Consider the following 15,041-nt stretch of genomic DNA (forward strand, 5'->3'; position numbering starts at 1 on the left):
CTTAGACATCCTTTAGGACAGAAAGAGCAGTGAGATTCAGATAGTGCTCTCTGACTGCAAGTGGTAAAATGCGCCCCTGGCATTAAGACTTCAGTGAAAACTTCAGTGTCATTTGAAAACCTTTACAGTTTACATTGTGGCTGGGTGGGAATGGCACAGTTTGCATGCACACGCACACGTGCTCACTCACCTAGAGTTCTGGACATCACTGGCAGGGCTGAACTCAGCACCAAGATTGATACACAGCAACCAATGATCTATGGATTAGAAAGGACAGGATAATTATTTTTTGTTGATTGCAATCAAAACTCAAACCAATAAACTAACAGTGGTTGATGGAAAGAACAAACAATTAGGAGAAAAAGAACATTTTCAACTACCTTCAGGAGTGACATGTGTGCACGCGGGGGCATACACACACTAACACGCACACACACAGCACTTGAGGTTAAATAGGTTCCACATATTGTACAATTAGTACCTCTGAAGTTGCTCATTACCAGGTTTGCCCCTTTGTGCTTTCAAGTCCTTTCACGGAGGCGTCATGGCTAGTTAACAAGCCTCTCCGCGCTCTAACTCATTACCAAGTGAATTGATGCCACCAAGGGCCAAACAGAGCACACATCCTTCACCCCCCGCCCCCCCCCCCCCCAATCCCATCCCATCCCACAAAACCCCTGTTCTCTCTGATGTACAAGAAAGGAGCTTGCACTGTGTCCCTGTTTACGCAACAGACAAACAAATATTGGACGGATCGACTAAAGCCATTGAGGGGGGAACTAAGGAGCGAGGCTGGACAGCAGGAGAAAGAGCGGGAGAAACAGACAGACAGATAGATTGAGAGACAGACAGACAGACAGACAGGTAAATGGAGAAAGAGAGACAGAAGAAAGATCTGGACTGCAGGGACAAGAACAAGGCCCAAATGCATCAGCACCTTGAGACCCCCGACCCCATACTTGCCGTTGTCATGGTAGTGTCATCCTTCCTGGGAGTGAGGCTCTCAAAGACCCGCAGACTGTAGAAGCCAACAACCGTGGACACCATCAGGTAGCTGTCCAGCAGATCAGTCAAGGACAACCTCCACTGGGAGGGACAACAGATGAATTTAAACGTCTCGTTTCTGTTTTTGTTCTAAGTATCCCGAGTTTGCACCTTTTCAGTCTACGATAAAAGGTGATGAAACAGCCAGGAGGCGTCTTCCGGGAGATGTCTGGCTGAGCTATGCGCTGAGTAAACAAGACTGGCCTGAGAATGTCGCTCTTGGCTGTGGAGCATGATACCCCAGCAGCCATGGACAAAGCTCAAAGCTGGGGGGTGGGGGGCGGTATAGGGAGGTGAAGACAGTGGGATGGGTGTCATTGAAAGGATACAACATGAGAAGGATCTCCAGTGCCGCCTGAGCCACACCAAATGTGGACAACGAGGTGTTCCCGAGACCTCGATCCTGCAAGACAGAAAAGACAAGACACGTCAATCTTACATAAACACATTACAAATAAATAAAGGAAAACGGGATAGACGACATTAGCACGGGCTATCCTGCGCACGTACGTGCAATTACAGAAATCCTGCAAAGTAAGTACTGCATGTAAGTTGCATGAAGAATTTCCCCACTTCAGACGGACGGAATCAAATTGGCAAGGTAATGAATGGAACGAGATGAAAGAGGCCCTTTTCAAATCACTGTCGATCATACACTATGTGAACAGGTGTTCAAACAAAAAAGGCACATTGCTTACGGTAAGGAGAGTGTACAGACGGAGAGCGTGCCAACAACATAAAAACAACGACACAAATACTCCGGCAAACATGCCAGGCGTTTCCCCTCGCCGTGGCCCCCTTTTTTTGAGACATACATCTACATACAAAAACCACAGAGGCTTGGGCATCTGTGCTGTCAAATGATAAATATTTGCTTTTGTCAAACTTGGCATCGGTCGGGGAGTAGTTTTAAGAATAGGGCGGTACTGTTATCAAATGGATCAGTGCTGGAGTGAACCTTGACAAACAATAGTTTCTGCAGTGGTCCGCCTGCATCACCGTATTACATATCGTTGCTGTCGGGGCAGAAACCTCTTATCTCCAAATTCTAAATGTTTGTGTTTTTTCGTAAATGAACGCCCTAATTGATCATACTACAGCGTCACACGAAAGCATCAAAAGTGGCAGATCCGCAAGCTCGAAACGCGGCTCGAAACATGGCGTCAAGCGGCGCGTTTTGAGCTTATAGGTCTGCTACTTTTGCTATTTTTGAATTTGAAATCCTGAAAAGTAACAGTTTTGGACATACAAGGTTTCCACCCTGTCAGAGACGATATCTATACAGCGGCTGACCATTTTCCACCGTGCGCATATTGTACATGTCAGCAGATCGCTGCTTTACAATATATATATAGACGCCAAGAAAAAGTATGAAGGGAGAGAGAGAGAAAAAAAAAGTAGGCTGGCAGGTTGTTTCACGCCTTTTTATGCAACTGTCATCTGTGGGAGCTTACTGCAGAGCCTTGGTGCAGAGCCCCTCTCTTTCTCTCCCTCTCTCTCCCGCTCTCTCTGGGAATTAGCAGACACAATCTGATGTCATTTAATAATGGAGGGAGGGTGAAAGAGAAGGAAGGCACCCACACAGTGAAATCCTCAGTGTGAATGTAACCCGGTGTAAAAAATGTGTACACACTGTCACAGTTAAATGAACACTGAGGATTTTACTGTGCATATATGCGTGCGTGCCGTGCAGGATAGTCTACCTTTCACATTACACCTCCTTTCAACTCTGTCCTTTTCATACCTGCGGCAGGCGAGGCAGAGAAGGATATATGTGGGTACATGTGTGTTTTTGGGATAGGTGTGTGTGTGTGTGTGTGTGTGCTTGAGTACTTGTAGGTTTGTCACTACAAGCTGCCATAGCCCATTCAGCAGACACATGGTTGGCATTTGTTGCTTCTGGGATTAGCGCCTCGCAACACCTGTGCACAGGTGAGGTCGTCAGCTGCCACATATGCGAGCACACACACACACACGCACACACACACACACACACACACACACACACACACACACACACACACACACACACACACAAGCACGCAGACACAGACACACACACACACACACACGTCTGCGGCCCGACCAGTCTCCTTCAGGTGAGCCCTGTCCTTCGCCACACTTTGATGTCAGTGGGGATAGTTCTTAATGACAGATAATAACTCCCCAAATAATCAGGGATTAGACAGGGGCGTTGAACCCTTTGTTATTATCTTTCACAGACAAAAGGTGCAAACTGACAGGGAACAAAGTGTCATCAGCCAAAAGTTCAGAGGTTGTGGGCGAAGTGTGTGTGTGTGTGTGTGTGTGTGTGTGTGTGTGTGTGCCTGCGGTGAAGTTTGTATGTACAATTACACGTGATTGTGAACATGCTAGTCCAACCGCGTCTGATTGACCCGTTTATGTAATTACAGTGACACAAGTGCGGTGGCTTTGCACAGAGGAGGGCCGGCAGTAACAGTTTTATTGGTCCCTCTTAGTGGCTGCTCATCAAGCTGTAAAATGCTGTGTCCTTTTGACGGAGGCACCTCCAACTCCTCATCAGCCCCCCATCCCTCGTCTCCACATGCTCCTCCCTCCCCTGCTCTTGCTCTTCATCTCCCCACGCTTCCTCACCTCCTCCATCTCTGTAGGAGCTGACGGGTGGGTGGGGGGAAGGGGGGGGGGCTTCTTACTCAGTATGCTAAGGGACTGTGTGTGCAGGATGCTAAGCACGGAGGGAGGGAAGACAAACATTGACAGGGCACTTCCATTGTGCTGCCCTCCTTCCCCTCACAGTCCGATCCCCACTCCCAAGCCTCCACCTGCCATCACCATATCTGGGCCTCATTTGACTTTCCCACAGTCTGGACTTTCTGTTCTCTCCGCCAGCACCTAGCCCATAACCCCCCCCCCACCTCACCCCCAAACGACGACTCTCTCTGCCTCTTTACCTCATTCTCTCCTCCTGTGTGTCCTCCTCTCTCCCTCAGACTTGACCTTCACTCTCAAAGACTTACCCCGCGGGCTCTCGCGCCTTCGAAGCGCACGGACGCTAATAGGTAGTGTGAGGAAGCGTAAAGGGCGGGCACTATAAGGGCAGAGCGTTGGAGGGTATTTGGAGGGGGTGGGGGGGGGGGGGTAGACCGGTAGATGGATATCATATATGGGTATTGATCGTGTCTGAGGATGAGACACACACACACACACACCCCCCACCCCCGCCGTGGTGTAGCGCTGTGAGATCAGAGGTGTGGCACGGGTCCAGCTCATCAAACGCGCAGGAGCGTTTAGTGGGCCCGCGCTGTCAGGGGAGGACAGCCTCGAGCTGCATGACAAGTGTAATTTGGGGGATTTTCTTGCGACGCGTCATGCCAAAGAAAATATCTCTCACACACTCTCTCTCTCCTCCGATAAAATAATTGGAATGTCGAGGGCAGCTCGGTCGAGAGCAGCGAAATAAAGGGAGGAGAAATAGGATACATTATGTTGCCCTTTCACGGAGAAAAGAATGCAACCGCAAAAACACACACACACACACACACACACACACACACACACACACACACACACACACACACACACACACACACACACACACACACACACACACACACACACACACACACACACACACACACCTCTGTCACTGCAGACGAGATTAGATAAGCGGGCTTAAAAACACATTGCATGTAAGGTAAGGAGATGAGAATCGGTAGTCATCCACCAGGCTTGGACCCCCTCTCACCTGCCGTGGGTCTCTGCCTCAACAGCAGCAGGGGAGGAAGGGCAAAAAAAGCTGCTTTTCTAACGTAACTCCACCGTGGACACGTAGCTCTCGCTCATTTAATCTGCGTGCTGCTGTGAAATGACTTCCAATGAGCTTCCCCTAAACAACAGGACTGATTAACATCTGGGCCAGCCGAGCCTTTCCCTTCACGACGTGCACCTGAGCATATCCGGAATGTGATTTTTGTCCCCGCCGGGAGCATGGCGGGTCTGATAGGGAGGCGGCCGCGCGGTCCCAAGCCATGTTTTGGGTGTGGGTGTGTGTGTGCGGGGGGGGGGGGGGGGGTGTTTGTGTGTGTGCATATTCGCGTCTGTGTGTGCGAAAGGGTGTTAGTGAGTCTGTAAATCTGCAGGTGTGTGTGTGTGTGTGTGTGTGTGTACCTGTGTGAGCATGCACTTTTACACTACCTGTATAAATGTGTGTGTGTGTGTGTGTGTGTGTGTGTGTGTGTGTGTGTGTGTGTGTGTGTGTGTGTGTGTGTGTGTGTACACATGCAGTAGACTTACTGTGGATCCCTTTGGCATGGCAGTCTCATCCACTAGAAGGTAAAGAATATTCAATGCCACCATCAGAACGGAGATTGTCTGCAGAGACAGAACGGAGAGGTTGCTTACAAATGGCGGCGTTAATAAAACTCACAAAAACATCACATTAAAAACTTTGTGGTTCCAGGATCACAATTAAGTTGCATTGTGGGAGCCCCCTGCCGAGCCACAAAGCGCATGGCAGCGGCAGAAAACAAAGCCTCCTCCTGACAGTAAACTGTCATTTAAGGTGCTCATAACCTCATAACACAAACAATGGTCTCACAACCCAAACAATGCGGTGGCTGTTTTGATGCGCACGTGCCGCACATTTCCGATGCACGTGCCCTTTCAGCACCGCAAACAATACGCGATCACACGGGATTTCCACACTATAATCTATCCAAAATCACAGCATCTGCAAAGGCGGCTATTAGGGCCTTCTCCTCAAACAGCCATTAAAATTAAGAGTACATCCCCACCCAGATTGGCTTGGCATGCAGCGTGAGACCCGAGCGTGTGAGGTGCTACACGTGAGTCTACCCCGTGGGCACCAGCCAGGCTGCGTACGCCATGAGCAAACAGTTCAGTGTCTAATGATAGGTCAGCGTGAGAATATACCCACCGTTCCTGAGAGTAGTATCAGCATCACTATGGGATACAGCAGGTTCTTCTCCCAGCCTGATGCTTTCTTTCTCCTCTCTAGAAAGAGGGAAAGAGAGAGAGAGAAGGGGGTGATTGAGGTCATTCGTACAAAGAGACAGGCGGATGGAACATATACTGTATAGACAACTCCTCCAGTCAATACAAATACGGATCCAATTCCCCGCATTCAATCATGAGCTGAATTCCAGCCTAAACATCATTTTCCTTACATAGGTTAATTAATATACTGATGAAAGGTGACTACTGAAACCTCAGGCCCTGGGGCTTTGTTTACAGTTTGTACAACTTGGTTTGGTAAAACATATCGTGAGTGTGTGTACTGAACACAATCTCCCCTCTCATCAGCCCCCGCAGGTAAGATCTATTGCACAGCCTTCATAAATTACAGTCTTCCTCTTTAATTAGCCATCCTTATCGCACGCCTTAGTTAGTGGAAACAATAATAACACCCCTACATAAAAGGAAGCGCAAAGAAATTAATATTGTGATTTATATTCGCCACCTGAAGTATTGCCACCGATGTACCTCTGTGTTCTCAAGTCAAAAGAAAGAGGAAACTGTCATGGCTGTATCTACATCTTGATCGTTCTAACCTGATAACCAGTCTTATTTCAGTAGCACGTCATCTGTGTTTGCAGGCACGGCACACGGTCTGTACACCCTCACCCGTGGCTCTATAACATCTTCTTTTAAGGACACGTCTATAGTCCCACGTTGACTCAACTCGATACCATGCACCCACCCCGCATCTCGACGCACAGCCCTCCCTGCCTCCTCGAGAAGTTTGCCAAGTGCACTTCATATGCACTGCCCTGCTAAATTAATGACATCACTAAAAGGCTGGCCACAATATAAAGTTTGCATCCTGTCCAATATCGTAAGTGCCTTTGTGCCCCACAAATCCCCCCCCCCTGCTCCCCAAAAGACTCACGCACGCTGCGCCTCATTTATAATATTCCAAAATGGATAGAAAAGAATAATTATCAGGCAGTTTTGGTCCAGGTCCAAATTAAGAACTTAAGGCCGTAAGGGAGAAAGGTCCTGCCAGTCAGCAATATCTAAAAAGCAAAGCTTCTTGGCATATGTTTTGGTGGCAATAAGGTCCTATGCGAAAATATATCGGGCCGCTCATAGAGTACAAATACTTACCCAATTTATTTCTCTGATTTCTGACGCTGTCCAGCTCCTTGTTGAGCTGGTGAACTGATGAGCCCCTGCGACTGTAAAGGTGCAGGGCTGAACCTGTGGACATAAATCATTGTATTGTCTTAACCGGTGTTTTACTTTCAGTGACATGATCAGTTGTTATCTTAACACTTATCATACTCTCAAGCACCACTTATTCACTTAACATCTGCCAAGCATCTGCCAGAATATCCAAAGAAACGTGTTGATTCAGTTGTGAAAACATCAAAATAGGATCATGAGGGCAAAATAGATCACGGTCAGTCTATGTACCACCCCTGTGTGGACTGTCGTTCAGTTATCTCTCTCATATTGATGCTTTCTTGGTTTTGTTTTTGTCCCTGCAAAAGTGCGAGGTAGTGCCTTAATGGTGCAATTAAGAGGACATCAACTTGTCACGGTAATTGCCTTACCTCAACAGATGGCACTTGACACAACTAATGTGTCTCTCATCTGATTGTATGCCATTTTGCCTTCTTTTTCTTTATTAAGAAATACCACCAAAACAGGTAATCCTGTTCATGAACACAACAATGTGATCTCAAACATGCAAAAAAATATATATAATAATCTCCGTGTCAGGAGCTGTCTAGCGCATGCCACGACTGGTTGGGCAGGTTGGGAGAAGACAGCAAGGGATTCTCCAGGAAAACCGCAAGGCCAGCTCATTTAAGGCTAATTTATCCGTTTCACTCTGTTTCCCTTCCAGCCTTGACGTACAGAGCGTAAAAGGGCCCCCTCGGAGCCAAACTGGAAGAGTATCCATTTGCATCCCCTGGGGTGATTGGCAGATCAAGACCAATTAGTTCAGTGTTACACTGTTACCAGCATGCAATAAAAATACCATCTTTCATCTTTGTTACAGGAGTGAAGGACCAATCACTTTGATCAAACCCCCTGTTCTCCCCCTCTGTTATTATGACACGCCCTGTCTGGATAGGTTTAAGTAGGCAAAGAGAGAGAGAGAGAGAGAGAGTGAGAGCCAGGGCGAGCGAGAGGGAGAGAAAAAGAGAGAGTTGAACGGTGTTTGTCTGTGCCCTCACCGATACCTGTCGCAGGGATCTAAAGCTAGGGAAAGTTTGAACCCCTCAGAGCAAACGCCGTCACAATACAACAGGAAATGTCATGGGCAGTTCACCAGCGTTTTCTCTCCAAGAGATGAGCCGAGCGAGTTCCCTCGGGGGAGCCGTGTCTGCTCAGCCGCGAGTGAACTAATCTATCACCTATCTGCAGAACATATCCAAACACAGCCTCACCTGTCACCCGGGACAGATAAATCATTTCTCAAATATTATTCACGTTCTTAATACCCATGACTAATAGGACGGCTCAACCTAAATACAAAGAACAATATCATTACTTGTATGAAGAATGTATGAAGAAAAGAGGAACGTGTAACAAGTGAACTGCAGCGTCTGGACCAGACATCTTTCCAATCAAAAAAGGTAAAATATATGGACCGACGTATTCTACTGCTGGCAGCAGCGAGTGAAAAAGACTGAGTTACAGCGAGGTAAGAGATGCTGAGTGAGGCTTCTGGCAGCCAAGAGGCCTGGAATAATTCAACGTATCCTCTCCAACCTTCACCATGAGTCCAGCGATTACGTCATCTGCAATTATGCTAAACGCCATGCTGAAACGACGGACGACGCTGGCAAGGTCATCGTGCCGCATAGCATCTGGACACAAGCACTCTGCTATCGGAGCCGAGAGGCCAAGGAGCCGTCCCGGGCCAAGACTGACAGCAGCGCAGCAAAGAGGACAATGTGGACAAGTGTGTGTGTGTGTGTGTGTGTGTGTGTGTGTGTGTGTGTGTGTGTGTGTGTGTGTGTGTGTGTGTGTGTGTGTGTGTGTGTGTGTGTGTGTGTGTGTGTGCTGCATGTTACATTGCTGGTGTACATTCCACATACATGAACATACATTAAGTTACTGTCCCAGTGAATTACTTAGTAATTCTATAGTCAGTCTTCTTTGGTATCCATGGCTGGCAGCATTCCATCCTGCAATTTCCCTGCATAATAGTTTGCACCGTCAAGAGGTGCATCGTCTCTATTGACAATGCTGCATCGACGTGTTAATCTTGTCTGCGGCGTGTATGCCAACCTGCCCAAATCATTAGTAGACAGAGACACCTGGTGGAGGGGGGCTAAAGATCAAGCGGTGCCTCGATGACATGAAGTTCAGAGAACAAAGGACAAGTCCTGCTCCGATCTGTATCTAATAACATCACCTGTCACAAGAGCAACTCTCAAACTCTCAAGCACATGTGATACAGACAAGGTCAAACATGAGAAGTTTCGTCCCCCCGTGTGTGTTAAGCACCAGGCTGCTTATCTGATAGTGTCAGGAGCGTGTCACTGCGTGTCTCCCACCATTTCACATTGGCCCAGTTGCACCCCCTGACAGAGTAAACAAACACACACAGCCAGTCAGCCAGGATAAGCCACAAGCTGCAGGTCTACAGCAAATAAATGAATCCACAAAGTCATTACGGGTGGAAATTGCCACGGAGAGGGGGGAGGCCAATTGTGGAGACCAGGAGTGTAAATAAACTTTGATACATCAGTCGATGCGGCTCAGTGGGTCACACATCTGCAAACAAGAAACGGTGGGGAACAGGAGGACGGGCGTGATGTACCAGAGGACGCTGAACACAGGTGATGCGAGGCGAGAGGGGGACAACATTGTTTGCTTCTGGAGTGTGTCCTGTGAACTGTTTCTGAACCACCGCCTTCTCAAACCTCTCAGAAGATCAGAGGAAAGCTACTGTACCCCCCCCCCCCCCACCCTCTCCTCTCAGTTTCTCCGGTGGGGGTGTGTGTGTGTGTGTGTGTGTGTGTGTGTGTGTGTGTGAATCTGTGGCTGTTGGGTACGTCCATATGATTATGTACAGTATATAGAAAACATTCTTGGCGTGCCTGATAAGCATACATTTTTAAACACGCCACCGACCGACATCCTCCTTTACCCCCCTGAAGCCCGCTCTATTTAAGAGACCAACATTCAGTGTAGGTTGGCCAATGCGCCCTGGTGGAGATGTCAGAGGCCGCTGTTATTGTTCTCACCTCGCGGTGACTTGCTAAGATCAAAAGTGCCTGAGGACGATAAGGAACAGATTACAATTATTTTGTCATAGTTGTTCAAAGCGGAGCAGTTTGGCGCACACCCTAGGTAACCCTACGCTTAGGTGGCAGTCTATGGGAGGTGGCCGGCATAGCGTTTCGAAAACATGAGCTAATCAGGAAGAGATCTCCTTTACCTCCCTGGTTTGAAAGGACTCTCATCCTCTTCATTTGCTTGCATCTGTACACTTGGTTGCGTGCTTGAGTTAATATTAAAGTATGTTTTGGCCCCTGGCCCAAATACTTCCTGCGTTGTGGGATTGTTCAACGCCAAAAGAAGGAATTTGGGATTGAAGGAGGCCTGCAAGATGAAAAGGAAATGCAGGTTCGACAAATAATAACACCTTGACTGTTTCTCAAACGCACGCTCTCTGTAGCCTTTGTCCGCAAATTGAGAATAGCACAAAAAATGCCGCAACTCTGCAAGGCCATTGAAACTGTTCTTTGGGAATCCTTTTTGATAGCCAGGCCACCAATTCCATTATAGGCCTGAGATCAAGTGAGGCAATCACTTCAGCGGTAGTGACAGTGGCACTTGAGTGGTCTTAAATGGACTATTAAAAACTTCCGAAAAGTAAAATATGGCTCCTACTGTCCTACTCGAAAAGTTATGGACACACACACACACACACACACACAGACACACACACACACACACACAGACAGAGAGAGACAGACAGACAGACAGACAGACAGACAGACAGACAGATAGATGGAGAGAGAGAGAAAGAGAGAGAGAGACTAAGGGTGGTAGAGGTAAGAGTGTGTGTTTTCCCCAGTGGCTGTGTGCATATGGGCATGTTTGTGTGGCTGATTCGTCAATGCTAATGGGTGCCAGTGCGGCGCGCTCCATCACACTCATCAGGGCAGTCCACCCTGCCCACCCACTCACTCCTTCATCCCTCCTCCCCTCTTGCTGTAATGTGCTAACACGTCTCCCACAGACGCACCGTTTAATCTCCTCTGAAGGGCTTCCTCCTGTAAATGGATGCAGTAAATCTGCTCGTCCAGGTCCTCCAGGATCTGAGGAGGGAGGGGCAGAAATGAAATGGGTTATAATTAGGCCCAAAGTGGGACCGGAGAAGACGGCAGATGGGAGGATGAGTTGGTGATGTATTAGTAGTCCTGGTGTCGCCGCACAACACATGCTAATGGGCAAACCGAGACAAGACAAAACAAAAGTGAAAATAATGGACGGTATCTCTTGTAGGGATCATGGGACGATAATCGCTATTATAGTTTATCGTGATAAAAAAACGCTCACATTAATCGGATCGCAGAGATTTTAATTTATCGTGAAATTGTCCCCCCGTCATGCACTAGGATGAATAAGCTTTTGTTGAGATACTTTTAAGTTTTAAGCATATTTAGATTTTTGCAATAATATTGTTAATCGCAATTATTTTTTACAAAATAATTGTGACTTGTAATTTTCATATGGTCCCATCCCTAAAATTCTCTTGAACATATTTTTCATCCAGTGACCAAAAACCGGAAAAGAAATTAAATGTCATTCCCATTGATTACTCACCGTTGGCTTGACCAGCAGCTGGCCCATGACGGTGAACATCCTGGACAGGCCCACGGGAGTACACACTAGAAGGGAGACAAGGTTGAGTCACTGCTGAACCTGGGCCATTATTACTACAATATCATGCGGCGATATATTCATTACAAGAAGGAAATGTGTTACGTTGATGAGTCACTGCTGAACCTTGGCCATTATTACTACAATATCAGCATGACGCGGCAATACATTTATTACAAGGAAATGTGTTACGTTGTTCTGCTGCAAAGTGAGATCTATGGCGATGCTGCAATATCAAGGCAATGGGGTTTCAAGCACTCAATCAAAAATATGACATTTCTTTTCCATCATTGGGTGTAGGGCAGTGGTTCTTAAACATTCTTGGCTCAGGGTACCCCTGTAAATAACCTTTTCATCCACGGCACCCCTGACTCACCCCTGACTCACGCCTAAACGACGAAAACTTGAGAGAATAACTGTTTCCATTAGGACAGATTGAAAATAACTTTATACTTTACCTTTAACCACTTGAAACACAGCATCCCTATTCTGGGGGGAACATTAGCCAAAAACAGCCGATCTATAAGGTTGTGAGCTTGAAGATCGGCTGTTTTTGGTGAAGAGATTTGGCGTAGATCAAAGAATGCATCAAGTACAGTGCATCTCAGGTATAGAGAGTCTAAGTGGTTAAACTGAAGTGATATCGACGCATTCCAAATATTATCAAACTACTCTGCGGCACCCCTGGACTTGCGTCACAGCATCCTAGGGTGCCATAGCACCCGACCCACTTTGAGAAACCCTAGTGTAGGGTTGAGTACTTACTCAGTAAAAGCAGTCCCCCCATCAGGGATATACACGAGTAAAGGTATGGCAGGTAGAACTCCCAGAGATCTGAAGAGAGAGGCAAAAGACTTCAATTAAAACAGAAGAGACAAAGAAGTGGCAAAGCATTACTCCACACCGTTAACAATAATACAGGGCAAGAAAATCTGATAAAATCAAATAATATAATCCCAAGTTGGATCCCCCCCCCCCCCCCCCACTACATATTATATACAATTGTGTTGCAGATCAAACATTTTCATAGACTTGTTTGACAGCACTGTCATCAGTGTAGTGTAAATTGATGTTTTTTTGTTTATTTGGATTCATGTTGATGTGTATTTTCCAGACATTTAACCACTTATAAACCCTAAATACTTAATAGGGGTTCAAATGGTTAGTGTAAAAAAAAAAGTTTTTATCTCACATAGATTTGGCGGACCCCCTGCAGTAACTCTGAGGACCCCCTAGGGGTCCCGGACCCCCTGTTGAAGACCCCTGCTCTACAGAGTAGACGTACCATAGAGCGACTCCATGCTGGCTGCGTCGTTGTCGATGAGCGCCGATGCCACCCACACAATGCCCAGGATCAGCAGCGCTAGCAGGAACAGCATCACAAATGTCTCCAGAATGCGTGACCTAATGCCCTGTGAGAGAAAACACAAACGGACGCAAACAAACAAACACACATCTGTGAGCTCCAGAGTCTTACACACGGTAACATCATGCCTGAATTATCCTTGGTTGCGTGCCGGTGTCGCAGGAAATAGGCGATCTACAAGCCAGTGAGCTTGTAGATCGGCTATTTTTGGTGCATGACACCCGCGCACACGACTGAGCAAAACTCAGGATTAACGCACAGAATGAGTGCTTCATTGCTAGAGGCCTGCCTGGGAGAGCCGAGTATGACCCGAGACCTCAAGTCCGCTCTATAAACATCACCCTCTTAATCCAGCTTCTCTCACATTAAAACAGCATCACCTCCGTTCACAGCACACAAACATAACATAAACGCTCCCGTGGACTCCTGTGTAAAACAACTCTTTTATATGCACATATTGGCGTCTATAAAGCAGGTCTGACTGGGGGGAACAGTACTGGTAGAGGTGAAATGAAAAAGAAAGAAAAAAAAGGAGCTGCTGTACAGGGCCTGGGCCAGCAGCTACTGTCTGCGATTGAATGCAGGCCTCCCATCTGGGGCCGATTAGGAGGTCCCTTAACACGACCGTGTCCCGGGCCATGCAGACCAGAGGGGTTTTGGGGTAATTTGGGTTTTCCGGGTCACAAACCACTGAGTGGTTAATAAAGTCCTTCTCTACCTGTTCACACAGGGTCCATTTCCCTCCCGCAGGAGAGCCAAGCTGTCTAGCACCGTAAGACAGATAGACGTTCTCATGCACGTCGGGTGGGGTACCACCAAGGCTCAGGGGCTCTAATAGGGGCTCTGTGCCGGTGGAGCGCTGGCTAAATTAGGCACATATGAGCAATTTGTTACCAGCTAACATAAAGGCCGCTGTGATGCTGTTCAGTATTCGCTAACAGATACATGAAGGAGGTCTCTCTTTGAAGGTCCCACCTTTTATACACGAAGGCCTCTTTAATGGATGGAAATGGTCTGAGTCTGGCAGATGAATTGTGATAGGGTTTATACATTTCCCTGTTAGTCCGCTGACACAATAAATCAAAGCCTGTGCTTTCTTGTACCACTGTCACCCAAAGCATCCACTGAAATCATTCAAAGGAACACTTTGGTCTCTTCTGCAGGAGTGGTCCTTGCTTGTTAGCAAAAAAATAAAATAAAGTGGCACTAGTGTCTCTCTCCCTCTTCCAATTACTGAGCCGCCGCATCCTCTCTATACACGGTCTCTCCTCTCTATACACGGTCTCTCCTCTCTATACACGGTCTCTCCTCTCTATACACGGTCTCTCCTCTCTATACACGTCTCTCCTCTCACAGAGCAATTCTGCAGGAGCCTCAGTGAATGTCGAAATTTCTAGCACAGCAGAAAAGACAGTGGGCAGGGTCTGGAGTGCCCCAGTGTGGCCGTGATGGACACTGCAACCACTGGGAGGGTGACGTTTAAGAGGACATAAGCAGGACTTGAGCGTACAGTACCATCATCCTGCAGCTGTATAGAAAAGGGGGGCTGCTCAGGAGAGCGTTTGCCATCTGACGACATGACATAGAAACTCAACATGGCATTGTGACACACGTCTGAGGGAAAGCCGTCAACAACAGGGCTGTTGAATTCCTCATACCAGGGACTTGACGCAAAATATGCCCCAAACATGACCCAGACGTCAATTACGTAGACTGTCTCGTGCATCCTTTGTGCAGCACAGCACACCGCCTGCACAGACCGATGCTGCAGTCACAG

At 47.5% G+C, this 15,041-nt stretch overlaps 1 protein-coding gene across 1 annotated transcript in view; it reads right to left on the bottom strand.

Moving 5' to 3' along the window:
- Window positions 1-15,041, bottom strand: part of lmbr1 (limb development membrane protein 1) — a 49,629-nt gene that overhangs the window by 12,547 nt on the left and 22,041 nt on the right. The window contains exons 6-15 of the mRNA XM_084048901.1: window positions 13,184-13,310; window positions 12,664-12,732; window positions 11,842-11,906; window positions 11,261-11,333; window positions 7,153-7,245; window positions 5,963-6,039; window positions 5,320-5,397; window positions 1,374-1,447; window positions 964-1,054; window positions 191-257 (exon numbers count right to left, since the gene is read on the bottom strand). Coding sequence (XP_083905027.1) covers window positions 191-257; window positions 964-1,054; window positions 1,374-1,447; window positions 5,320-5,397; window positions 5,963-6,039; window positions 7,153-7,245; window positions 11,261-11,333; window positions 11,842-11,906; window positions 12,664-12,732; window positions 13,184-13,310 — 814 coding nt within the window. The remainder of the gene's footprint in view (window positions 1-190; window positions 258-963; window positions 1,055-1,373; window positions 1,448-5,319; window positions 5,398-5,962; window positions 6,040-7,152; window positions 7,246-11,260; window positions 11,334-11,841; window positions 11,907-12,663; window positions 12,733-13,183; window positions 13,311-15,041) is intronic.

The sequence above is a fragment of the Gymnoscopelus microlampas genome, assembly GCF_963454915.1.
Source record: "Gymnoscopelus microlampas genome assembly, chromosome: 22".
Taxonomy (NCBI): domain Eukaryota; kingdom Metazoa; phylum Chordata; class Actinopteri; order Myctophiformes; family Myctophidae; genus Gymnoscopelus; species Gymnoscopelus microlampas.